Source organism: Pseudochaenichthys georgianus, chromosome 9 (genome assembly GCF_902827115.2).
Source record: "Pseudochaenichthys georgianus chromosome 9, fPseGeo1.2, whole genome shotgun sequence".
NCBI classification, from domain to species: Eukaryota; Metazoa; Chordata; class Actinopteri; order Perciformes; family Channichthyidae; genus Pseudochaenichthys; species Pseudochaenichthys georgianus.
Genome location: NC_047511.1, coordinates 11378514 through 11406303, shown reverse-complemented (window position 1 = coordinate 11406303; position 27790 = coordinate 11378514). Strand labels below are relative to the sequence as shown.

At 43.3% G+C, this 27790-nt stretch overlaps 1 protein-coding gene across 1 annotated transcript in view; it reads left to right on the top strand.

The window, feature by feature from the left end:
- The window catches only part of fras1 (Fraser extracellular matrix complex subunit 1), a 320559-nt gene that overhangs the window by 245012 nt on the left and 47757 nt on the right, over window positions 1–27790 (top strand). Inside the window, exons 34-42 of the mRNA XM_034090904.2 lie at window positions 1383–1415; window positions 3637–3768; window positions 5004–5132; window positions 6082–6329; window positions 6892–7043; window positions 11095–11257; window positions 13508–13640; window positions 19221–19411; window positions 22049–22205. Coding sequence (XP_033946795.1) covers window positions 1383–1415; window positions 3637–3768; window positions 5004–5132; window positions 6082–6329; window positions 6892–7043; window positions 11095–11257; window positions 13508–13640; window positions 19221–19411; window positions 22049–22205 — 1338 coding nt within the window. The remainder of the gene's footprint in view (window positions 1–1382; window positions 1416–3636; window positions 3769–5003; window positions 5133–6081; window positions 6330–6891; window positions 7044–11094; window positions 11258–13507; window positions 13641–19220; window positions 19412–22048; window positions 22206–27790) is intronic.

Genomic DNA, 27790 nt, shown 5'->3' with positions numbered 1-27790 from the left:
CAGCCAATCAAATCGGTGCAGTCAGTGAGTCAGCACGATAGATTCAAACACAGAGACGAGAGAAACAGTCGTTTCAAATGGCGTGCTCAAACAAGAGAAAGGTAGACGGCGAAAACAGAGCATTTAATGACATGTTCTCTTACTGGACCTCTTTGAAATGCAATTGAATACCCCTGCATTATAGCAGCAACAACAATAATAATAATAATAGCAATGATAATTGGGAGGGGGGGGGCGCGGCTGTTCTTACGTTATCCGAGGGGAGGCTCACCTTCCCACACTGCTAGAGGATTGCTGCCCATAACTTGGACCCACTGCATCCGTCCGTACTGCCCTCGCTGAGCTCAGGCCTGCGACCTTGGGCTGCTGTGCTCTGTGTTTTCTCTCCTTAGTCCTGCCTGTTGGCGTCGGCTGATGGAGGTGTTACGATGCTCTGCCTCTTGATTATTCTCTCTGAACCAGCTAAATGCATGGGACGTGGTGAGAGATCTTACGAGTTGGCTTGGGCCCGCGCTGTGTCACCTCCTGGCTCCAGCACATGTCTTTGTCAATCCTCTGGACGTAACTTTCATTCTTCAGTGTTTGCCATCAAGTTCCAGCTCTCCCGTGACTCATTGTGTTTCGACTCCATGCTCCAGAAGTTTCCACAAGGACAGCTTTTTAACGTATTGCCTGCAATACAAACAACCAGAGACAATATATCTTCGGTGTGTTTGTTAGCAGATGCTATCATGTGAGATATGGGAACATTTCAAGCGTAATGCACTTGCAACTTCAGACCATACTATTTTTATTTCACGCCACAGAGTCGATCTCTCCGAAGGTCACTTGACTTTTAGAGAATTGTTTTTGTTAGTTGTTTACCTTTTTTTAATGGATGTTTGTCCGAACTGCACAGTGTGAACATGTTCGTGATTTTAAAACACATAAATAACCTTCAATCTAACGGCAGCACAGCTTCTCTGGGACACAGAAAACTGCCCTTTTTATGTCAAATAAAATAATAATAAAAAATAACGATTTGAAATACATTTGGCTCAATTGATTTGATTCAAGTCAGATGAACTTAAACCGGCTTTGATCAGACGTTGATCAGATGTTTTACTGTTAGAGGGTTCAAAGTAATATCTTTATTTATATTTCATATGCTTTTTAAAGATAACTCATAATCCAAGATCAAAGATGACTGTAGTTTCTCTTCTCCAGAGGAAGGCTTTAGAGCAGTAAATCACCCACATTGCCTCCTGACTTTTATGCATTATAGCAACATCGTTCAGTTTTTATGTTCACTGCAACGCCCCGTCAGCTCTGCCTCCATCCACTGTTTTTTACTTTTATCACCTCACAGCTTTAAATTGTTATATTTCTTTTAACCCCAACAGGTCTGCCCGAGTCGCTGAGTGTCTATTTCACAGGTAAACACTTCATTCTCCTCTATTTAGTGAGAAGAAGAGGAGGAAACTCTTCTTCATCCTTCCATCCTTAGTCTCATTTTCCCTCCTCAGCGCCTTCTCTGACCTCAATCATCTCCTTTTTTCTACCTGAAATATTGATCCTCTCGTTCCTCAATCTTCTCCTCTTTTCTCTCCTCGTTCCATCTTCACTTCTGTTGCATTTTCTTTTTTCTTGTTTTGACTTTTTTTCTCACTTAATTATCTCTTGTTGCTCCTCTTCCCTGACCTCGATGTATCCTGCTTTTTTCTCACTGTCGTCCTGCACTTCCTACCTTTGATTTCTTTCATTTTCTCTCCTCTCTTGATCTCTCCTTCTCTGTTTCCCCTTCCTTTCCTTTTAATCTTCACCATAAGGGTCCTTTTCTCTTTCCACCCATTGAGCTTTTGTCTCATCTTCAGCCTCCCATCGTTTTGTATCCTTGCGACGACGCTATTGCTCTCATCTTCTCCCATTCCCATTTTTCTCTTTTCAATTTTCAATTTTTCTTCACCTCTTCTTCTGCATTTCACCTCGGTCACTGTTGCACTGATCTCTCCAGCTTGTGACAGCTTTAGTATACGACCTGAGACACACACACACACACACACACACACACACACACACACACACACACACACACACACACACACACACACACACACTCTATCCATCCTCCTTCGCTTGTGACTAAGTAAAAGGTTTGTTTTGTTGGCAGCCAGTAAGAAGTGTAAGAACAGTTATCAACAGTCTCCTCTGTGGCGGCACTAAAGATACAAGTAGTCCCTGTGTGGTGCTTACCTTGAGTATTTTAAATGTCTGCAAGGTTATGTTCTACAAATCTTAGAGGGAACAATGGTGTCAAATGATTAGTTGATCAACAAGTACCTTTTAATTATTTTAAGTATATAAATTATCTATATCTTTATTTATTAAATACTGTTGGTTCACCATGGGCTCAGGGAAAATATGATGACGCATTTAAAAGATGTCTTGAATTTGAATCAGAGGTTACGCAATGCCGAGCATTCATTTATTTCATATTTCATAGGAGTATTGTATAAAGCACATGCATAGGCCTAAAGCTTCAGTACGTTTAGTATTTGATTCAAGTTTTATATCAAATGCAGTTCCACTAATTAAATGCATTAAACACAAACTCAAATATATATGGTCTAACCCTTACTTGTTGATAAAGTCTATTGACTTACCTTCTGGACAAAGATATCATTGAGTTTGAATTTTTTCTGCGAGAGCTAGTTAAACGTGGAGGGAAAGCAAGCGTCAGTTACATATTCTCAGCCCCCCCCCCTCAGTGAGGCAGATGTGTTCGCTGCCTCCCCGGGTGCTTTTTCATGACTGTTTTATGACGAGACTGGCAAGCCTATATATGTGTTACAGGTTACCTGGAATATGGAAGGGACGTCATGTCCTGACTGGTTAAAATACAGAGGCAGCAGCTTATTGCCAGCGCTCCATACAGTTTCAATCAGGCATGATAATTGCAGCTGCTCTCCGTTAATGTGGCAAAGTTATTATAGAAAAAGATTGGAGTCGTGCAGAAATGGCATGTCTGACACAGATCAATGGACACATCTTGCATGAAAAAGATTTTTCTTTTACTTTTTGTTACAGCCATATATGACAGGTGACGCTCCCTATGTCGACACATCACATTCGTAATTTCCCTTTTCAGACCAAACTATTTAATTGTTCACCAGGAAAACTTGCACAAACATTTAAAAAAATAGTTAATAAATAAAATCAGTTATACCAATTATCCACGGATTTTTATATCCGAATGTGATAATTGGTTTCAGTTAGCTGATGTTTGTTCTTGTTGAAGCGCCAAGTGGAGCCATTGGAGCAGAACAAAAAGCATTTAACAAGCTTCCACCTGAATCCCTGATCAATTGTTTCCGCAGTTTGGTAAATTGATTCGTCGAAATGTTTAATTGAAGCCCCTGTTATCGTCTGTGTTTTCCTTTCTTTCCCAAATGAATAAACCTGTGTTAAGTGATTCAAGTGGAACAAACTGATTAGTTTGTACCTCCCAGTTGTACTCATTCAGAATAATCCTCAGTAAGCAGCTGTGGAGATAATTAATATCAGATGTGTGTGTTTCTCTCAAAGTCTTTGTTTATATGATTACTGATTTGCCTGTGTGTGTTTTCTCTGCCCCTGTTTACTGACTGTGTGTCGCAGTGTCTGACGGTGAACACACCACTCCTGAGTTGGACTTTGCCATCCTGCTGCTGTCCAACCATCAGCAGCCGCCGGTGTTCCAGATCCTGGACCCGCTGCTGGAGGTCAGCCTGGGAGGAGAGGCCAACATAGGTAAGAGAAGAACACACACACACACACACATAATCACACACTCACACACAGCCCGTGGGAAGTGAGCCGGGCGTTAAAGCACATTTTTGTTGTGGCACGACAACTTCTTTGTCAGTCATTTAATCAACCCAACAATACTTTTTTTCCCACATTGACTTACATTAGGAAAGGGGCTTCTGTAAATCAGGTATTCTGCCTTTACTGGAATGTATGAAAGATTTCTAGCTTGGCCAAAATGTGGTGTTTAAACATTGCATACAGCTAACTCAACATTGAAATTCCCCTCTAAATGCTAGCGTGATTATCATTGCCATTGTTTTACCGTTTTTACACATAATTATCATCTTTTTTCAACAAGTGTTGCAGGTACAGTAAATACAAAAACAGAAGCTAGCTCACTACTTGAAGACATGTACGTCCTCAGGGTTCAGTAGGGAAAAATGGATGAACAGAAGAAAAACAACGGTTGTTTTCCATAGACTTTGCTGGAACAAGGAACTACGGCAAGCCTATATAGACAAACGGAGCCAAACAGGCAACCCTCTGCCAACCCTCTTAAAGTCGCAGCACATCAGGGTTTTATTTCTACGGAAAATGTACTTCACAGTACGAACACTTGCATAGCCCTTATTTAAATCATAAGGCAGATGTCTCCATTAATTTGACTGAGCCAAGATCCGACGTGATTATGCACTGACGGAGCGGATTGAAGGCGGGGCTTAAGCAACACAATTGTGCGTGCATCTATGGGCATCTATAGCCCATAGTGCATCTATTTTCTTGTGGAAAATAGGCGGAAGACCCAACGCTGTATGCGGTTCTCTTTATACATCCATGACACACACACACACACACACACAAAATACACATTTCCGAGAAGACCTCCTTTGTTGAAGAGGTCCAGTAAGTGATGAAGTGGTCTCAGCGATGTAATGAGGTCTGAAGTACGACCCTGATGAACAATCCTGAATAAAGATCTGTGTGTGTGTTTGTGTTTACAGTCTGGTACAGACACTTCATCTTCTCCTTCTCCTGCTTCATCTCTCTTAATGCTCCTTTCTTCGTGTGTGTGTGTGTGTGTGTGTGTGTGTGTGTGTGTGTGTGTGTGTGTGTGTGTGTGTGTGTGTGTGTGTGTGTGTGTGTGTGTGTGTGTGTGTGTGTGTGTGTGTGTGTGTGTGTGTGTGTGTGTGTGTGTGTGTGTGTGTGTGTGTGTGTGTGTGTGTGCGTGTGCGTAGGCGGTCGGCAGCTGGAAGTGAGCGACGCCGACACGGCTCCTGATGAGCTGGAGTTTGAGCTGGTGGAGGCTCCCGTCAACGGAGAGCTGATTAAGACCGATGGCGGCACACACACACGCTTGGCCAACGGTGAGATGATAAACACACACACACACATGCTGCAACACACAGAAGAAAGTAGACATCATGCAGGGAAAGAATGTGCTGTGAGTATTTCCTTCAGCTGCTCAGAAAGACTCTTAAAACTGGAGGGCGTTAATGATTTGTTTTATTCCAAACACCAACGCTTTAATGCCTACAACATCCAAGTGATGCAGGGTTAGACATAGATGTGTTTGTATGTATCGTCTTAACTTTATTTCAACAATATCCAACAGTGATGAACATGTACGTCTTTTTCTTTCTTCCTACATTATATATTGTTCATGATATCTCAAGAAGGATACTGGAGGCAGGAGCATATGATTGTTGGCGTTTGCATCAGATATCCAATACACTCTCTTTATATCGTGAACAATATTACCTTATCATTCACTTATTGACTCTGAATCTGTTCTTTGGAGAGTTGGGTCATCATGGTCTGGTGTCCTCTCATGCAGACCCAGATACACATGTTTACTAAACACCATACATTAATACACATACATTAATGTTCTAACTATATAATCAATATATCCTCAAAAGTGCATTTGTTTAACTACATGTTAATGATTAGATCTCTCAGTCAAGGTTTACAGAACCTTCAACATATATTACGGCAACTTCTCTACTTTCAACAGCACACGCCCACACCTTGTTCTAGTCATATCCTGGTTGGTTTGAGTTGAATTACCATGGATGCAAAATGAGGTGAAGACTCAAATATAGAAAAAATGTGTTGCCTTTAAAAAGACATCTCTCTTAGGAGTTTAAAACTTGTACTTGTTATTGTATTATGAAGTGGTCCGTGAATTATACATAAAGTTATACATAAAGTTATACATAAAAGTCCATCAAACAAAGTAAACCCTGCGATGTACAGTACACTCAGTAGTAACACATCGAAACACACAGTCACACACCTTCTCTGTCCCTTCAGGCGACATCTTCACCTTCAGCGACATCACACTCAATGTTCTGCTCTATCGACACACCCACCTCGCCACCCGGGATGACTCCATCACCTTCTCCGTAAGCGATGGCATGTCCATGGCGCTCATCGTGGTGCAGGTGGTGGTGCTGGACGTCGGGGGGGAGGGGCCGCAGCGGGACCCAGCAGCCACGCTGTCTCTGGAAGTGGGCCAGAAGAGCAGCACCGTGATCAGGCGCTCACACCTGGCTTACACTGTGAGTTAACAGGAGACCGATGCTAGCTTTAGCTGTTAGCCTCTTCTAGATAGTACAGTATACACTTAGGGTTAGGGTCATCCTGTTTACATTCCTCTCTATATCAATGAGTTTGTTAAGATGCTATTTCATGCTGTTTTGGGAGAAGAAGCTAGTGAAGCCCAGTCGAAGCATGTAAAGCATGAGTCAGCAGTATTTATCTTTGATGATTAAAGATGTCTTTACTGTAGATACAGGACATCATGTGTCATTTTAAATGTGTGAATATATAGATCTGTGCTAAACTTTCTTTTAGCAGGATTCACATGTTCATCTCCTGGGTCAAGCTTAGCACACAAGCACTCTTTTTCTTTACAGTCTATTTGTATTGAAACTAAACTAAAACTGAACTAGAACACCTATCTGTTGGTTTTGCTGTTGAAATGAGTTGAGGATAACACAAACATGTGTTGAGAAAAGTGTACTTGTTTTGCCCTTGATGCAGGGCAGAGACAGAATCATTTCATAATGAAATTAACAGTTCTTCAAACTTGTAGTTTTGACGTGGTTTTGTCTCTCTTAGGACAACACGTCCCCAGATAACCAGATTCAGATCCAGTTGGTGTCGGTGCCGATGTACGGCCTGCTGACCAGGAGCCATTCCCAGCAGGAGCACCAGGAGCTCAGGGAGTACTCCTCCTTCACCATGGAGGACATCAGCAAGCATCAGATCAGGTAGGAGAGTCAACAAGCAGCCATGTTAGAGGGTCAGAGTGCTTCAAATCAAACACAGATTTAAAGTCAGGAAGAGTTTTACGATCTATCAGTGTGTTGGCCTTTCTGGTAATACTTGGAGTGTGTTTCATCTCTATTGTGTTTATCAAAAAGCTGTGACCAGGTATGGTCCAATGGGATTTGGAAGTATTTCGTTAGCTTTAAAGCAGTGCTTCTCAAAGTGTGGTCCGGGAGCGCCCCCTAGTGGCCCGTGAGTATATTGGTAACATTTCACAATTGAAATAAATAAATACATTTCAGTTGTCCGCACTCTCACGGGAATATCTCCGCAATGGAAGGAGTTTAAGTTTCACTTTCGATTGCATGATATATCCCAGCGCAACACCTTCATCACACATGTTGCCACTTGTTTGTACCATTTTCAGGCGATTTGTAATCTGTTCTAGAAAAACGATGTGTTTTTCGATATTTGTGGAGTTAGGTGGTCCGCGAGTGTTTTTTTATTGGTTAAGTGGTTCTTGGAATGAAAAAGTTTGAGAAACACTGCTTTAACACTAGAACCGCCAGAGGTCGCTGTATACCTAAAACCGCCAACGGGTAAAATGTACCCGCTATTGATTTTCAAGGTACAATGTTCATTTATTTATCATACAGAACAGTGAGTTTTGATCGCACATGGATGAAACTTATACCAATAGAATCTGTGGAGTCTCGGCTTTTCATATGACATAGTTTGTGCAGATAACATGAAGTATAAAATATCGCTAAGAGTGCTGATTTAAACGCTTGGTGTTGTTAGACTTGTGTTTTGTTTAGGTACAAATCTCTCTATCTCTCTCTCTATCTATCTATAACTATCTATCGATCTGTAATGTTCTGTTCTATGGATATATAATTGTCTACATAAACAGACGACGCGGACTACTTCTCTCATTCCGAGTATCCATCTTTATTCAACTGGCACGTAAACTGCACACATGCATTATGTCCTCAACGTGAGCTCAGTCATCCAAGATTTTGTATTCTCCAAGATGTTACACTATCTAGCTCTCTATCCATCTATCAATCTATCTCTCTATCTCTCTCTATCCATCTATCTATCTATTGTGGTGACCACCTATTTAACCACTGGGACATAATTCATACTTGGAACTACAGTTGCGGTTATTGTTCCCACACGTACATGTTATGGGTTACCTATAAATAGGTGTGCCCTCTTGGCTCTCTCTCTTGTCGACCCGGGCTGCGACCCGACAACATGTCCTTTGCAGCTTGTGAATAAATAACTATTCTTGCACCTTCCTTGCACCGCCTCTGACTCCATATCTCTCGGCACTACACTATCCATCTATCTATCTATCAATCTATCTCTCTATCTATCTATAAGGAACCGCAGTAGACAAAAGGCGTTGCTATAGCAACATGTCATGTTTACGCTGCATTTTCTATGAGGTAAATATTACCCGCTGGCGGATATGGGTATAAATGGCATTTTTTTGGGCGATTTTTTCAATCTGACTTCATATTGACAATTGTTAACAACAGAGGGTGCTACATAACACACTTTCAGGAAAAGTCACGGACTGGGAGACTTTAATATGTTAGTGAAAAAAAGTTACATACAATCAAAAAACAGCTGCGGCCCGCGGGTAAAATGTACCCGTTGGCGGTTCTAGTGTTAAAGGGTCTCTAAAACTTGCAATAAAAAAACGCCCAAAGGAAATCCTTGGTTTCAGTGGAGGGATTTAGTTTCCCATGATGGTTTAAATGCTACTTCAGTGGCTTATAAAACAGGATATCAGCATAAAAAACCTGCAGCTATTAACCGGAAAATAACTTTCAAAAAGTCGTATTGAGAAGCACTTCTTGTATCAGCAATGAAGGTTCATGAGGGTCCATGGGAGGGAAGAGAGCGATTGAACACTTTTACAGTAGTTAGTAAAATGTATATACTAATTGTAAGGGATTAAAATGTAGGTGACACTTAATAATAACCATTGTTCATAAATGCTAAACACGTGTTATTACTTTAACTGTTTACAATGAATAGAAACGAATGAAAAAGGATTATGTGTAATGCTATAGCTTGTTATTTTAACTGTTTTTTGTTGCACACTTAATAACATTTTATTCCGCAAATCTAAAACAATATTTACATGACCATTATAAAGTTGCAACTAAATAGTTAAATGATTAAAAAAGTACTTGTACTTGAAAAGCTCTACAAAAAATATTGTAATCATTATGTCGATGGTTAAGAACAATGTCTGGTCCCTCTACTCATCCAATGTTTATTCTAAACGATTTTTAAAAGGCTTACAAATCATTTTATATCATGAACAAATACTCAATATAGTAAATAAAATGTTATATGTGCAACAATATAATGTTTATGAATATTCACATTGAACTCAGAATGTCATTTTGTCAGCTTTTATACAATACATACTATCAAAACGATTTCTTATCATACTAAAGAATGTTAATATGACATAAATCGTGGCAGTACTAATAATGGGTTTACTTTATTAGATATAATGTTATTGTTTTTTATCTATTAACTACAGTTTAATTAAATGAATGAAACTTCATTTCCGATTTAGGAACGATGGCTATATTTTAATGTCTAAAAAGGAGAGTGTTAGCCAAAATAATTATAACCCCCTCCGCCCTCCACATTTCTCAGAATCGTATTTTAATCTTAAATATATCCAGGATCTTTACAAATATTCAGAAGTAGGCTTGCACAATTAAAACATTTTGAAATGGCAATATGGCCAGTTTCAATATTTAAATCTCAGTAAGCGCAATATTTGGTAAAAGTAAAATATGAGAAAATGAAGTATTGTGATACTGCAGACTCCCGCTTCCATTCGTTAACACTCCAAAACATTGTACTGATAGGCTAAGGGGCGGGACATCTCTAAGCGGTTGACCATTCATAGCAGAGTCGACCAGCTAACCAATCAGAACAGACTGGGCTCTGGTTTCAGACAGAGGGTGAAAAGAGGTGCTGCATCACAGGCAGTGTGAACTAGAAATGAGCAAAATATGCCCTTTTTAATAAAAAAAAACAGTACAGAACCTCCTAAAAAGATAATTATCTCTAGTATCTCAAATCATCACGCAGTTGCAATATCATCCAAAGTAATTGCAACTTGTTATTTTTTCCAAATCCTGCAGCCCTCTTCAAAAGGGCTTTCACTGGAGTCCTTCAATAAAAGTAACAACCTGAAAACCGCTTATATGGAAGTCAAGAGCATAACGAGTGATACTGTATGTTGTTTTGTGCGAACCTTTAATAAAGAGGCTGTTTTAATGGAAAGGTCTGCTGTTGAGTCCACTCTGCGAGAGATATAGGGTTCTTCAGGCTGCAGTTGCTATCACGATCAATTTATCTGATTGAAGCTCTCTTCCACTCGGCATCACCGCAGCGGAGGCACGGTTATAGCTTATTGAGACATTTAGTTTTCCTTTAATCTAACGTTCCTCCTCACGAGACGAGAGTTATACAAAAGTTACAGAAGCCAATAAGATAACACGTAAACAAGCAGGGGTATTGTTTCCTTTGCCCCATTACTTCTCAGCCTGTTGGCACAAGCAATGCCAATTAGCAACATTCTGAAATGACCTGCAAGAGGTACTGAGGGCCCATAAGAGAGTAGATTAAATATAAATATTCAGCTGCTTCATTTCCATAATGATTAGCTTTAGCACGGGACGCTCTCCGGGGCTAACTTTAAATCACCCGTATTAGTTTATGTCTCTGTGGTGTTGTCTCGTACAAACAAGAGCCGTTTTAGAAGATTTAAAAGTGATTAGAGAAGAGTACACCGGTATAGTTTTCAATTGTATTAGCGCTTTGCAGAGATTAGCAGCTGTATCGTCCTAGGAGGGCTAATGCAAAGCTCTCCCATCAGTCCAGGATTAGACACACAAACTGATATTTATGTATTCATTAAAAGATAATTATCGTGTCAAACAAATAAGTCATCAAACAGCATGTAAATCTTTTTTAGACAACAAATCAAACCATTAACTCTATCTACAGGTACATTACTTCCATAGAGACGGGCAGCCAGCCGATCACCGACATCTTCCACTTTGTTGTTTACGATGGAGACAATAATCACCTCGACAACCAGATGTGCACCATCACCGTTACCTCCACGCCAAGACAGCCACCCGTGGTGACAGTCAACAGCGGCATCAAGGTACTCACGCACTCACATACACACATGTACACTGAAAAAAGCACAGAGGAACACGCTCTCACATTGGCACCCTTTAAAAGTTATCCTAATAAAAGATTACAATTGTATGGCTGGTGTACAGTGCATTAACGGTTTTAAACACACATACTGCACAGTTATTTCCTCTCCATTACCCTGCCAGCTCATAAGAGACTGAAATCCTCAAATACGTTTTTAGTTATTTTCACAGCAGCTGCCACATTCAGAAAGTCATTAACGGGACAAATGAAGCAAAGGAAACCGTCGCACACTGTCCTGTTTGGTCCCTCAGACAACAACCCCTGGTGACAGTGGTGGAATGTAATTAAGAACATTTACTTAATTCACTTTCTAGCGATTTACAGGCTTTTATGCTTCACTACAATTATCTGATAGCTTTAGTCACTTCACACTTCAAGATGTTGTCATCCAAAACAAATGCAGAGCTTTTAAAATGTGTTTTGTTGTAGTTGACTCATCAATAGCCGATGGACAGAAAAGGTGGTGCTGGTTCCAGCTTCAAAGCTTTGCTTTTAAAGGTGTCCTATTGTGCTTTTGGGGGTTTTCCCTGACCTGTGGTGTGTTATATCGTTTCTGTGCATGTAAATGGTCTGCAAAGGCTAAAATCCCAAAGTTCCCTCCAGAGAGTTTGTCTCCCACACTCTCCCCCCCTGCAACGCCTCCATTGGAATCCTTTGTTTTCTTCCATGACAAAATGACATCACTAATTAAAACTAGTGCTTTTATTGGCTAGCGCTCCAAAACATTATACGTGATGTGCAAAGGGGCAAGATATTATGACACGTCTCTTATCGGTTGACCAAATACAGCAGAGCCGGCCAGCTAAGCAATCAGAGCAGACTGGGCTCTGGTTTCAGACAGAGGGTGAAAAGAGGTGCTGCAGCAGTTTGAGAACAATAAAGAGCTTTTTGAACATTAAAGCATGGAGACGTGTCACAGACGAATACTGTACAAATATGAATCTGAAATTGGCATTATGTGTCCTCTTTAATAATGTCAAATAGTAATAACGTTAAAGTCTTGACTTTTTGTTGTAAAAACAACTTGATGGTGTAACTTTTGACTGAATTGTTCAATATGTTTACACACATTACACCAACTATAATAAGAAAATAATCAGCAGATTAATTCTAAATGAAAATAACCATTAGTTTGCAGTTCTGTGCCTTTTATTATCAATAAAGGCGTTATTGTGTTTGCATTTTCTTCCTAGTCCTAGTTAACTATTCCCAGGAAGTATATGTCCTTCAACATTCCATTATTTTCCTTTGACAGTTAAAAAATGTGAAATATTTCAACAGCACAGCGAGCCTGGCCCCAGCTGTGTGGGGGGACGTGGTGGAGGAGAAGGAGAATAAATGTCAGACCTAATGAGGGTCACACTGGGGCTCCCTCTGAGATGATTCCTAAATAAGCACCGTAGAGCTGCCCGTCTTGAAAGATATGAAGTCAAATCTCAAAGGTCTTTACTTTAAAACCTCTTATTGGGTTAGCTGGAAGGTGTTCTCTTGTGGTTGGACACAGAGAAAAACACAAAAACATCTCTCTGGGAGAAAACTGCCTCAAAATACAGCACTAAGTGGAACTACTGCAGTGCAGTCATTTTGGCAAACTTAAAAAACAACATTGTGAAGGTGGAAGCAAGTTTCAAGCAGCATTTAATAATGTGCCCTGCTTTACCCGGTTCACATTTGTATTGTGTGCCTCTCCTGTGACATGTTTACATGCTTCAAAAAGCTCTTTATTTTTCTCTTTCCGCCCTCCGTCTGAAACCAGACCCTGGATATTGTTGTGTTGTCTGCCTTTATTAAACCTGACAACCGCAATCCTACCAAGCGCTGCTACGACGCACATATAATGACAGTCATATTGTTTTGCTGATAGGCAGTGATATTCTTTTAGTTTACAGATTCACACAGTGCAGGATTTATTGCCAGCGGTTGTACTGCATTCAAGCTGTTTCCTTTTGCCTGGTATACTTTATAGCCCTCGAATTAGAATTTGTATGATGTTATTTTAAAAAATCAGTGCGTCCATCTTTTGACTTTGATTGGTTTTCTGCACAAGTTACCATGGAGATCTACCCTTGTAAGAAGTGAACCACCATCGTAGGACTGAAAATTAACCCTGAAGTTCCTCCCTTTCCAAAAATCCTGCTTCATGGTACAGGCCATAGGAACAACTTACTTTTTGAGGTTTTTTGTTGTCTAGGTCCAGGAAGGCGGCCGAGTGGCGCTGTCTACCAATCACATCCTAGTGTCAGACCTGGACACACCCAGGAAGGACCTGCTGGTTTGGATCATCAGTCCTCCAAAGTACGGCTTCATTGAAAACACCAACAGAGGTGAGGCCGTCCTGTATGTATGTGTGTGTTTGTTTAGTAGCATTGTGAGGAGCTAGGACGTTGTTTCCTTCCTCCCCCATGTGTTCCGTGTACAGTTACAAACCAGAACACAAACAGACGTACAGTATGTGCATGCATGAGCACAGGTGACACAGTGCTACTTCTGTGTGCATGTACACGGTCACACCTGCGACCCCCTCTGAATTATGTTCACATATCTATTTACGTCACACTCGTACGCACACAATCCCGGGTTGAATTCCCTGCGGTGCCGCTGCCATCTGTCGCAGTGTGATGATGTTGTGGATTAGGACACAGCTACAGATGGAGCCATTGTTGAAGCCCCAATTCTTTGACTCCTCTGAATTGCTGCTGTACTTTACTATGTCCCCCAGAGAGACTGTTGGAAAAGGTGAGATGATTTGAAAAGGAGCTTATCCCCCCTGGGTAACTGTAAGAGCAGAATAAAGTCATAAACCAAATCAAACCCGAGAATATGCTCAGATTTAGAAAAATGCTTGCTTTCAAGGGGCACACTAATAATACATGTGTTAGAGTTTCATCATGGGAAATGTAGGATCCTGCAATGATTTGTACTCCAATGCATGACAACACAAACGTACAGAAACAAAAGTCTTTACTTAATTAGGGAAACAAATACACAATAAAAATGACTCTTTTGGATTCTTGGCAAAGGCAGAAAAGGTGACTGTAACTTCACACGTGAAGAACACATCTACACACGTACTATACACTAAACATACAAGATACACCTGATAACTAGCAAACAATAACTACACATGGCAAAAATGTGAAGCCGGTCTTTTAAATAAAAAATGAAACACAGCACTTGGGGAGTCCTCTGCACATTTGAAGAACATACATACAATTCAAATGGGCCCACTTTGAAATAAATAAAACCTATAGCTGCACCCTAAAAAGAGTTAGGTGATTGAATGATGACTGAAGATCGTCAGCTGGCTTCCTCTCCCGTGTTGTTCCTCGATACGTAAAGGCTGCAGCACCTTTGACAACTTCTCTATCAAACATACCGGTAAACCAGCATGTTTGCTGTGAAAGCAGATAACTCTGTCCACGCAGAATTAAATCCTGTGTTCCTCCGGTACTTGTCTTTGATTTATCCATAGTTCGCTCATCGAGCCGGGGGTCAGGTTATTCCAATAGAGTCTGGCTGCAGACCGCAGCAAGGAGGCGTTTCCTATAGGGGCGTTTCCTATAGTGAACGACGGGAGCCGGCTCTCGCCCGCGAACGAGCCGTTTTTTGTTTTTGCGGAGGGATCTAGATCGGCATGAAGGCACATTATGCAATGTGGACATTATCCCGCTTATTACACATGGCCACATTCTCGACAAAGTAACGACATGACTCCCAATAATAATTGAAATGCTTTTATGGATTTAGAAAAAGATTTTATTGATTTAAAAAATAGTTGTATTGATTTAAATTGACATGCATCCGCTAAGAAAAGTAGTCCGTTGTTACTGTTTGAACTAACGTAACAACGGCAGGAACTGCTTCTATAGTGTTTTTGAGGAGCTTTTTGATTACAGATTTGAAAACATCGTTGCTTGCTTTAAAAGTAGCACAATTCATTATGTCAAACCTTGAAAGATATCCCTGCCCTAATGCCAAAGTAACTGGCAACTGAATATGTGTCGCCGTAGCTATGATGTCTATGTCTGGACCGCTGCGTAAAAAGGAGGGTTTCTGACCCATTACTTCTCTTCTTACTTCTATAAGAATAAAACACGGAGGACGGAGATCTCTTTTTGTCCCCCTCTTCTCCCCGCTGCAGCCTAGCAGTTGATCTCAAAGCACGCTCCCCTCTCCTGCAGGGAGAAAAACTATATTTATATACTTTATATAGGTTGATACAGTAGCCCCTTTTTTAAAATAGTTTTTATAGGTGTTGCCATCGGTTTTGTGTAGCGTGGTTCTACAAGCAAGTCAATGCATTAATTGGGTGGTATCAGAGAGTTACACGGGTCTGTAAATGCAATGAAAACAATTGGCCACAGCAAATAATTTATATTAAACATGTAATTTTTACTTTTGAATACTTTAGTACAAAGGATGTATTGCATAATTTAAGTGATATATGTGTACACATATACATCATTCATTAGTCAAAACAGGGCTACCTTTGATTTAATTAAAAGGTATAATATGTGGTAAACTGAAGAGCCCTTTGGGAGCCGAAAGAGCCGGCTCTTCTTGGTGAGCCGAGCCAAATGATCCGGCTCACCAAGAAGAGCCGGAATTCCCATCACTAGAACGAATGACTTCTTCTGCGAGGATTTATAAAAGCAGCTGGAATCCCTTAAATTGCTATTGGATAAAAAAAGTTAGGAAACGCCCCTATAGGAAACGCCCCTATAGGAAACGCCTCCTTGCTGCAGCCAGACCCATCTCGGTTATTCACCTGCAAGAAAAGGCGCTCGCGCGGGACCGTAGCAGGATGTGACGCATATTTTAGTTGACCTAATTAAAACCGTTTTGTTTTTTATTTATGTGTCACAGTATCACCTCAAAATACAAGATACAAAACATTTTCAACCGTGCAACAAAATATAAATATTCCTACAAATACCTTTTTTATTTCCTTCTTATTTTTGTCTAAGCTCAAGGGAGCCAGAGCAGAGGGCATAAAGGGCCGCATGCGGCTCTGGAGCCGCAGGTTGCTGACCCATGTTTTAGGGCTTGACCTTTACTTGAACATCAAAGTTATATCACAAACTTTTCTGGTATATTATTTTAATCTAAGTTCTACAACTTTATGGAAGCCTAGTAAACTGTAGTGCCTAAACAAAATGACTAACAATATAAAACTTTACTGACATTTTTTTTTTGCTCAAGCTTCACTTGGTTCTCCCAATCATTCAATCACATTCTCTCATTGGTTGTTTTATCATCACATGCATTTCCAAACATTTGGACTACCTATGGTGTAAATGTATTATCTTTTCAATTTACACACGGCATCTATTGCACGTCTGTCCGTCCTGGGAGAGGGATCCCTCCTCTGTTGCTCTCCCTGAGGTTTCTCCCATGTTCCCTTTAAACTGGGTTTTCTCCGGAAGTTTTTCCTTGTACGATGTGAGGGTCTAAGGACAGAGGGTGTCGTATTGTCATACTGATATTCTGAACAATCTGTGCTGTTGTATTTGCTGTAAAGTGTCTCTACTATAGGCTATTTTTATTTTATGTACAGCACTTTGGCTCGACCAAAAATTGTTTATAAATGTGCTGTATAAATAAAACTTGATTTGATTTGATCACATGACCTAAAGAATACATTTTTGGCAACTAAATGGCAACTGGCAAAACTGGTTTAAGTTGGTAAATGAACATTAACTTTAACCGCAACAAACACTCTGTTTTAAGTAGAAGACAGCCCCCTCCAGCAGCCACTTATTCTCATTTGTTAATAACAGATGTGAAGCCATAATAATACAAATTAGGCTCGGCCATATTACATGCAAGAAGGAGTTATCAGCAGACCTAATGAAGGATAAATGCACAGAGGCAGATATTTATATTGACTGCTGCAGCTGGCTCCAGTCTTGTGTTTCCATGTCCTTGAAGGCTTCTGGAGCAGATGGGCCGTCGTTGGTATTCAACGGAGGGGGTCCGCAGTGTGAGGGAACTGAGTTGTCACTGTCATCGGGGGCAGAGGGGACACAAGCCCATCAATGTGTCCCCTGTTCGCCTCAGCAAATCCAACATGCATAGGTTATATGTTGATGTGCAGATGCAGGGAAGCGGCAAAAAAGCATTCACCCACATGTTCCTCATTTGCATGATTGCATTACAGTTATTCACACGCACAAACAGACATACAGAATAGAATACACACCTACATACATTTGGTGTATTTATATATAAACCACATTAGCATTCAAATGTGCGAGCATAAAAGTTAGGCTATGGTTGTCAAAGTTAGTTGGTATATCCAGAAAAGAGTGAAGATTTAAGAATTTCCTTCATTAAATTTGCTGGGGAAAATAAGTCAAATTAAAGTAAAATATATGTTTATAGGCATAAAGGTACATGTTTTTCTGAATGCTTTACATGCTGTAAGACATATTACACCCTCCATCGTTTTTGGACAACAACATAAATGTCTCACACACACACACTGTTTTGAGCCTATTCAATGTTGGACATTTCCTAAAGCACCACACTGAGACTGAAATATCAAAGTTAATTAACCAAGGCCAAATCCAGATATCACATAATTGTATTTGCAATTAGCTCAGTCAATTCATGTTCGTCAGAGGATACATGTACATCTACAAGGGCTCGAAAATGAAACATTTTTAAATGTTTGTTCCAACAAGCTTTTTCCAGTTGCTTCCTTTAAAGCAACTGAAAACATTCAAAGTCTCAGAAATATTTAAAGGTACAGAAATCTGTTTTTGGATTTCACTCACTTTCTTCATATTTCTGAGATATCCTGTTGTTTACTCATTTATATTTCAAATCAAGATAATTATCCCATCCTGATAAGAGGCTCTCTTCCCTCACCTTATAACAGCCAGATGATGGAGACGCGATGTGATTTACCCTTCTGCCTGAATTACACAAACAAGTACACATACTCACATCAGCTATTCCCTGTGGAGCCCTGACTCAGCTCACTGCGGGGTCATCTGTCTCCTTTGACAAAGACACTCACACTTTGTCTCCAACTTCGGATATCTCAAGGTTGATTTTGCACTTTCGCTGCGACTCTCCTCTGCTGCCACGAAGTCGCAGAATAGATGGTAACTGTCAAATGGCCTCAGCGCATCTATCCCGCAGCCAAACTGCCAGACAAATGTGACTTAAGGGAAATAAAAAGGCTGTTTGGGGACACGAGACAAGGTTTGCTGTCATCCCAGCTGTCAGAAGCAATAAGTGATGGCTCTATAACTGGACGCCTGAGAGGCTGGGGAGGTCTGCGTTTCTGTCATGTGACGCCATACCTGAAGATACAAGACGAAGGGAGAGTTTCATAATAAGCAGTGACAAAGTCTTAGAACTTATGTAAAAAAATGTTTTTTTTAAAGATATTGTTCCCTACAATGTAATGGTCTGGAGATAAGTTAAGAGAATCACTTGTTCTTCAGGCTGTAGGTCGGTCCCTAGGGGGTAGGGAATCTGATGGTCATTGGTTCAAGTCCCCACAAGCACGCAAATGGTGTGTTAAACCTTTTTTAGAAAAATCCCTAAAATGTAATGGACTGGAGATAAGTTAAGAGTCACTTGTTCTTCAGGTTGTAGCTCAGTCTTTAGTGCCTTGGAAACCTGATGGTCACTGGTTGAACAGAAAAAATATATATAATATATACATGAACCTTTTTTTTAAGTTCACAGCCTACCCTCACACTGCTCACGGGCTCTGAACTATGGCAGCCCTTTCGTTTTGACACCTCTCCCTTAATGCGTACGCATGTACTTCAGGTCTAATATGGTTTGTGCATTCATGTACTCCAATTGTGACTAAACTGTACTTCCCCTGGGGGATTAATAACGTATTCTTCTTCTTCTTCTGTCTCTGTTCTTCCGTCCACCAGGAGGCTCAATTGGCGGCTCAAGGGCCATCACCCCCGATGTCCCCTTCTCTGTGGAGGACCTGACGGCTGACCACATCTTCTACGTCCAGGACAGCCAGAAAAAAGCTCCGGCCAAACAGGACGTGTTCAGCTTCTACATCAGCGATGGACATAGCCAGACGGAGGCTTTCAACGTCGAAATTGACATCCAGGTAACTGTGTTCCGTAACTCTTGAAATATTGGAGCAAGTATGCTTTTTCATCTTATTGACATTTTAGTAGTTTGTGTAAGTTATATTTACATTTTCAGTTTGACATCACCTGGTTACAGACTTGGTCTTCAACACCATCCATCATGCCAAACTTTTTTTCTTTACATTTCACATCTTCACCCATCAAATCATACACATTGTCTGTACACATCTAACAGGAAGAAAGCACATTGTATTGAGCTGCTGACATTTTCTTCAGCAGTTCATCAGTCCCAAATATCTCTAAATACTCCATACACTGGAATACCATTATCATGTTGACTGTGAAAGTAAAATATATAAAATGAGATTTTATTAGACGGAGTTCTGCCCTATGGAGTTTTTAGTCAAAGTAAAAGTTAGAAAAGCAAAAGATTCTTCTTAATTTATTACCTTTAAAAATGTAAACCCTAAGGACCAAAACACCATGGATACGAGAGCTGCTCTGTGTCATCAGGAACACTTTGAGCTGTGTTTAGCTGGGACTTCTCAGCTTTACGGACCAGTAACTTCAAAATGGACCACTACCCTTGATCTGCACCTGAACACACTCAGCATCCATATCAATCACTGAAGGCTGCTCAACGTCTTGAGTTGAATTGATGAGGCTGTCAATGAGCTGTGTGTGTGTGTGTGTGTGTGTGTGTGTGTGTGTGTGTGTGTGTGTGTGTGTGTGTGTGTGTGTGTGTGTGTGTGTGTGTGTGTGTGTGTGTGTGTGTGTGTGTGTCTGTGTGTCTGTGTGTGTGTGTGTGTGTGTGTGTGTGTGTGTGTGTGTGTGTGTGTGTGCGTGCGTGCGTGCGTGCGTGTGTGTGTGTGTGTGTGTGTGTGTGTGTGTGTGTGTGTGTGTGTGTGTGTGTGTGTGTGTGTGTGTGTGTGTGTGTGTGTGTGATCTGTATGCATACTGTAAGTCTTTGAGCATGTGTGTATGAGAATGTAAAGGTGAAAATAAAAACTGTGTGTTTATATAACAGGGTGTCCGCGGGGTCTTAAAAAGTATTATAAAACGGACAAGTCAAATCAAGCAATCTGATTGGTTCTTAGCCGTGATATACTGAGCGTATACCACGGGTAGAATTGTAAGTTACTTTTCACAACAAGTCAGTATCCCTCCGCGCCTGATAAAAATCATTTCAATTAATATTGGGAGTCATAACGTTACTTTGTTGAGAATGTGGCCGTGTAATAAGCGGGATAATGTGCAGCACCTTCATGCCGATCTAGATCCCTCCGCTTGGCTTACTTACTTAAAAGTTAATAAATCAATTTAGCGAAAATTAAGGCTATTAAAAATTATTAAAGAGCATTTCCTAAGGTATTACATTTTGTAGCTTGTTTTCAATAAGTATATAAATTGTCCAAAGAGGTTGTATTCTACAGTCTGCCTGAATGTAGTCATGGCGTAGGTGTGTAGTGTGATTCTGTGGAGTTTATTTATGACATCCCGTTGGGCTTGACGTCATCTGAACAGGACATCGCGCGCTCACTGCTCGATAGCCCGAAGGTCCGTTTACGCCGGTTGTTAAACAACATCGTTATGGGGAAATGCAAGTCTGCGTCCAAATGGTTGGAAGATCAGGAGGAAGGACAATCAATACTGTATGTAGTCAATGTGAGGTCAAGTGTGTCGCCAAGGTAACCGGTTAGAACTCCAAGTGGCGATGAGGTCATAAAATGTATGGAAAGGGTCTTAAAAAAGGTCTTAAAGGGTCTTATATTTGACTTCAGGGTTCCTGCATATACCCTGCTAAGTGGTGTCAATGGATGAAAACATGTAATTGTGTAATCACAATATTCATCTGTGACCAATCATGATCACAATTAACAAACATTTACTTTCAGGGGAGATACAATAAATACAGTTGAAATGAGTAGCATTATTATAGTTGTACTGATACATGTGCTGGTAGTGTATAGATCTGTACTTTGATCTGTTATATAATTGTTAGTGTGACAACCCTTAAGAAATGTACCTGCCAAAGGACTGCAGATGGAAATTAGCTATTATCTTAAATCTGGCATCATCATCTTTTTGTGATAAATGTATTTTATGGATGATCCTTGTTAAAAAAAAAAAGACATAATAATAATCATAGTAATAAAGAGACTTGTTTTTTTAAATGTATGATAACATCACAGCTTAGTTTGAATGATTTCTGAATTGTTGGCATAAAGTCAGACCATTTTCCAAAACGTTGCCAACGCATGGATGGATTTAAAGCTGCTGTCACCGACTGCCGCTGTGATCGCCCTCCGTATAATGTATGTTACATATGTAATACACTCCTGGTAAAACGGTTGCTGGGTCTATCATGCTGCAAGCACTATATGTTCCTACAGTGGCAACCTTGCCCACTATTTCCTACTCCAGTTGTGCCGTTGCACCGTGGTTCCTCAGCTGTCTTTGCCTTTTCACTGTTCACTGGTAAAAGAAATCCATGCTGGAGTTACAGGTGGAAGTCGGGGTCTTAGGAGTGTGATTAAATGTTTCCAGCCTAGTTCATATAAAACTAACAGACGTGTCAGTTAACAAGTAGTAATGTAAGACATATGAGGAATCTTAGAGCATATCATTATGCATTGTTTTATTTGTTTCTTCAGGAGAGTAAAGAGGACAGAGAGCCTGTGGTGGCAGTCAGTAGCATCCACGTGGAGGAAAACTCCGGAGTGGTCATCACCAACTCGTCTCTCAGCGTCCTGGACCAGGACACACCGGACAACGAGATCCTGTTCACCATCGTCAGGAAGCCTTCCTACGGTAAGCACTGTTAAACACACACACACACACACACACACACACACACACACACACACACACACACACACACACACACACACACACACACACACACACACTACTGTATAAAGGCTACAGCCCAAAGCAACAGCCCTGCAATGTTTCCTTTCCTGTAGTGTGCTGTATAGGTTTTTGTAAATGGTCTGCCAAGGCAAAAATTGGTCAACCATTTAGAGATGGGGGAGTGTGTGGGAGTTTCTCTCTGTGGGAGGGTGAAAAGAGGTGCTGCAGCACAGGCCGTATGAGGACAATAAATACCTTTTTGAACATTAAAGCATGGAAACATGTCACAGTAGAGACACTACATGCCAATATGAACCCTCATTTCACTCTAAGAACAGAAGAAAGCCTTGACGTAGTTCAGGAATCTGAGTGAGTTTCAGCATAGAAGAAAATCAGTCACGAAACTGTAATAGCTGTCAAAAAGCAGCTATTATAATATACTATAAGGATGTTGTTGCTTTGAAATAAATAGAGAGACAAGGAAATGTCTTGATTTGAATTCACAGTCGCTCAGAAGGCACAATCATTCAAGCATTTCAGTTTTTCATTGAAGTATTAACAGTGTGTGTTATCATGTTAACCAGCCATTAGGCAGTTATTATGGCATCATTATAACTGCCTTTAACATATAATGGAGATGTCAGCTACAGCGGTGCTTCAAAACAGATCCTCATGTTTATTAACATACATACAAATGATTTACTGCAGGTAAACATTGGAGAATTATGCAAACAGCTTTATTAGCATATCTACACACATGCATACCCCGATACACATCATGTATCCTAACACACACACACACACACACACACACACACACACACACACACACACACACACACACACATAACGATAGTTACGGCTGTAACTACGGTTCTATGAGTCCCGGATGACCGCCAGAGGCGGTGCTTTAGCACTGGATATGTGACCTGCTCCATCGAAATCAGTCGCATTGACCCGAAGACACATTTTGAGTTGTATACACGGTTGGAAAGAGGATATTCCTAGCTTTCCAATGATATCAGGATTGTTTTTGTACTCTAAATATTAAGCGAAATATGTCACATTATATAATGACTGTCACCGAGTCCTTATTTTGAGAAAAAGGCCTTCAAAGTTTTCTCTTCTCTGGAATCCATCGATCTGATTGATTATTAGTGGAGCAAATGATCAAAATACTACGGAGGGAAGATATTTTCGTTTGGAGGGGAAGCTCGCGAGTGTGTGTGTATACGTGTGTGCGTGTGTGTGTTTGTGTATTTTTGCGTTTGTGTGTTGTGTTTGTTTCCCGGGGAAAACCCTCACGAGAAACACCGGCTGTTGTTGTGCCTGCTGTGGCGTTAAATTACTCCGTTCTCCGCTTGTAATTATGCCGTTACAAGCTTCAAAGTTATATTTATCATCTGAATTTGCCGAAACAAGTTTAATATTCTGAAAGCCAAGACTCTGTTTAATTTAAATCAGATAAAAACAAACTGTAACGGATCCTGCCGTGTTATCTATGATTACGTTCATAATGTTCACGTTCATAATGTCAGCCGGAGGGAGGGGGGCGGCGCTGCTGGAAGAGCAGAGTGCGAGTGAGAGGTGCCTGTCTTCGTCCCTTCACAAGCTTCAAAAATGTACTTATCGTGTGATTTTGGAAATAAAAGTTTCATATTCTGAAAGCCAAGACTTGGTTTGTTTAAAATCAAACAAAACACCCGAACCCTGAAAAAATAGTTTTTTACGTAAATCCACGTTTATTCTGAAATGAGCCGTTGCGACTTCCGACTGATTTCGATAGAGCGGGTCACATATGTCCATCGCGCGCATGCGCAGCTCGAGTACCAATAACAACAAAGTCACCTGTGACCCACGTGACACCGGCTACATCAGCCGGTGTCGACAGAGGATCTGTTCCCAGAATCTTCTCGCGAGCACACAAGAATTCTGAGTGACAGGAACGAGGTAGGGACGAAATAGAACGATAGTTACGGCTGTAACTACGGTTCTATGAGTCCCGGATGACCGCCAGAGGCGGTGCTTTAGCACTGGATGACCTATACCAACCATGTCATGAAGAATCCAAGCACTTACTCACCTAGTTGGAAGCAGCGGAGCTTGGCCACAAGACCACCCCCAGGGGGTGAGGAGTGGCGACATTGACCCGGTAGAACCTGGAGAATGTGCCAGAAGACGCCCATGACGCCGCGGCGCAGATGGTCTCCAGGGGCACCCCTCTTAGGGCAGCCCACGATGTTGAGACGCCTCTTGTAGAGTGGCATCTGGCCCCTGATGGCGGGGGGCGGCCACTGGCCCCATAGGCACATGTGATGGTATCCACCACCCAGTGGGACAGCCGCTGCTTCGAGAGAGCACGACCCTTCCTAGTGCCGCCATGGCAAACGAAGAGCTGCTCTGACTGTCGTATACAGGCCGTAGCATCAATATACGCCCTCAGGGCACGCACAGGGCACAGCAACTCAGGTGTGCCGTTCTCCTGTGGAATGTTAAAGCGTGCCAGCTGGATAGGCCGATTGGAGTGGGCTAGTGGAAGCACCTTGGGCAAGAACGCCACATTCGGCCAGAGGGTGACACCCGAGCCATCGGAGTTCCACCTCAGGCATGTACTGCTTACGGAGAGGGCATGAAGCTCTCCGACTCGCTTCCCTGAGGTTATGGCAAGCAGAAATGCTGCCTTCAGGGACAGCCATTTAAGCCCGACCTGGGCCAAGGGTTCGAAGGGAGGAGATGATAGTGCATCCAACACTAGGGGCAGGTCCCAAGCCGGGGCCCTTGGGGTGCTAGGGGGGCGCTGCCGTAGAGCCCCTCTTAGAAAGAGGGACACCAACCTGTGGCGCCCCACTGTGGCGCCATCGACTCCGACATGTCGGGCAGAGATAGCAGCCATATACACCTTCAAAGTGGAGTGAGAACGTCCACTATCCAGAAGGGACTGCAGAAACTCTAAAATGGTGGCCACGGAGCAATGTCCCGGATTCTCAGCCTTACTCACACACCAGTGGGAGAAGAGCCTCCATTTGCACTCATACTGTGCCCGAGTGGATGGAGCTCTGGCATTCAGGATAGTTTCCCTGACAGATGCCGTGACACCGCTCAACAGTGGGTTGGGCCCTGCAGAGGCCAAACCCAGAGCTGAAGGCGGCGAGGGTCGGGATGCCAGATCTGATCCTTGAGCTGTGACAGGAGGTCCTTCCTGTCGGGGAGACGCCACGGTGGGCTGCCGCAGAGACTGCGTAGCAGTGGGAACCAGACTCTCCCCGGCCAGCGGGGGGCGACTAGAAGGAGCCTGTGCCCCTGGGTAAGGACCCTCTGAAGCGTCTGAAGTATCAGAGGCAACGGCGGGAAGGCATACAGGAGAGTGTCCGGCCAGTCGTGCGCCAGGGCATCCTGACCCAATGGGCTGGTCACCTCCGACCAGGAGAACCAGAGGGGGCAGTGCCTCGACTCTTCCGAGGCAAAGAGGTCCACCTCGGCCCTGCCGAAGAGGCTCCAAATTATCTCCACCACCTCCGGGTGAAGCCTCCACTCCCCCGGTGGAGGCTTGCGCCGTGAGAGGAAATCTGCGACCTGATTCAGGTCCCCTGGCAGAAAAACTGCCCGCAGACTGGTGAGGCGGGGGAGCGCCCAAGGCAAGAGGCTCTGCGAAACGCGGAGCAGCTGTGCGGACCTGGCGCCCCCCTGGTGGTTGATTTGGGCAACTGCGGACATGTTGTCCGAACGAACGAGCACATGCCTGCCCGCCAGTTGGGGTAAAAAGTGCATGAGTGCGAGCAACACCGCTCGAAGCTCCAGCACATTGATATGGCGTGCACCTTCCTGGGCAGACCACTGAACCTGCACAGTCCTGCCCTGCCACACTGCACCCCACCCCGAGAGACACGCATCCACAGTGACAGTCTCCCGGCGGGATGGGATGGTGCCCATGGGCACACCCCTCAGGAGATAGGCCCTGTCCCTCCAGCGGGACATAGAGTGGAGGCACCGCTGAGACACCCTGACTCTCTTGTGCCTGTGCCGCTTGGCGTCCAAGTGACGGCTGTTCAGCCACATCTGCATGGGGCGCAGTGACAACAGGCCCAAGGGCACGACGGCTGAGGCAGCTGTCAGTCTGCCTAAGAGCCGGAGGAACTGTATGTAAGGCACCCTCTTGCCTAGTCTGAAGATGCGAAGATGGTGGGAAATGTCGTCCACACGACGAGGTGTCAAGTAGGCCCTCATGGTGACCGAATCTAGGACCATCCCCAGATAAGTGACCTGCTGGGAAGGGTCCAGGCAACTCTTCCCGGTGTTCACTGTCAGGCCCAACCGGGCAACGTGGGATGAGAGGCGCGCCGTATCCTGGGCCCCTTGGGCCCGGGACGGCGCGCAAACCAGCCAGTCGTCCAGGTATGGCAGGACCTTCATGCCCTGTGCCTGCAGGGGAGCGAGTGCTGCCGCAACAACCCTGGTGAACACCCTTGGGGAGAGGGAGAGACCAAAGGGAAGCACCCGAAACTGATAATGTCGACCCTGAAAGGCGAACCTCAAGAACCTCCGGTGATGGGATGCAATTGGCACGTGGAAGTAGGCGTCCCTCAAGTCCACGGTTGAGAACCACTCCCCCTGTGTGACAACACGAAGGGTGTCTGCTGTGGTTAGCATATGGAAGGGTAGTACCCTCAGGAATCTGTTGATTCCTCTGAGGTCCAGAACTGGACGGAATCCGCCAACTTTCTTGCTCACAAGAAAGTACGTCGAGTAGAACCCCCCGCTCTGACGCAGGTGGTCCACTGGCTCGATTGCGCCTTTGGCCAAGAGGACGGACAACTCTTGGGCTAGCGCTAAGGCCTTCGCCGGGTCCTTGACAACTGTCATTCTGACCCGGCCGAAGGCTAGGGGCCGGCGTCGGAACTGCAACTCGTAGCCCCGGGTTAGTGTGGAAACCACCCAGGGGTCGGAAATACAGGCAGCCCAGTAGCTGAGCTGCTGCTGGGAAAAACAGCCGACGACCGGCCCCGGGACTTCAGGGCCTAGCCCCCCGGCCCCTGGAGCCCCTCGGGGGCACCGGTAAGGCTCTGAAGCGCGAGGCCGCCTGGAAGCCAGGCGACCTGGGGCACGAAAGTCATTGGCCGGTTGAGTGGGCCGCTGGGAACTCTGCCGACCACCCCAGTAAGCCGGTGGCTGAGCGCGGCTGCTAGAGCGGCCCCTGGGCCTGCCGGGAGCGGCCGCGGGACTGCGAAGACCCGAGAGCTGCTGCCTGGTCTGCCTCGCTTGGGCAGCGCGCTCCAGTGTCTCCAGGGCAGCTGACCCAAACAGCTCCCCTGGCTCGACTGGCACGCTACGTAGGACTCTCCTACATGTCTCCGTCAGTGGTGACTGGGCCAGCCAAACCTGGCGACGAGTCTGTACCAGAAAAGACATAACTCGTCCCAATTCCCTAGTCATTAGGGCAAAGGCCTGCAGTGATGCATCGCTGAGGCCCAGCAAAGAAGGCTCGGCCGGAGCCTGCTGCAGCGAGGCGGAGACGGCCAGCATTAGATGGGAGAGGGGAGTTCCCG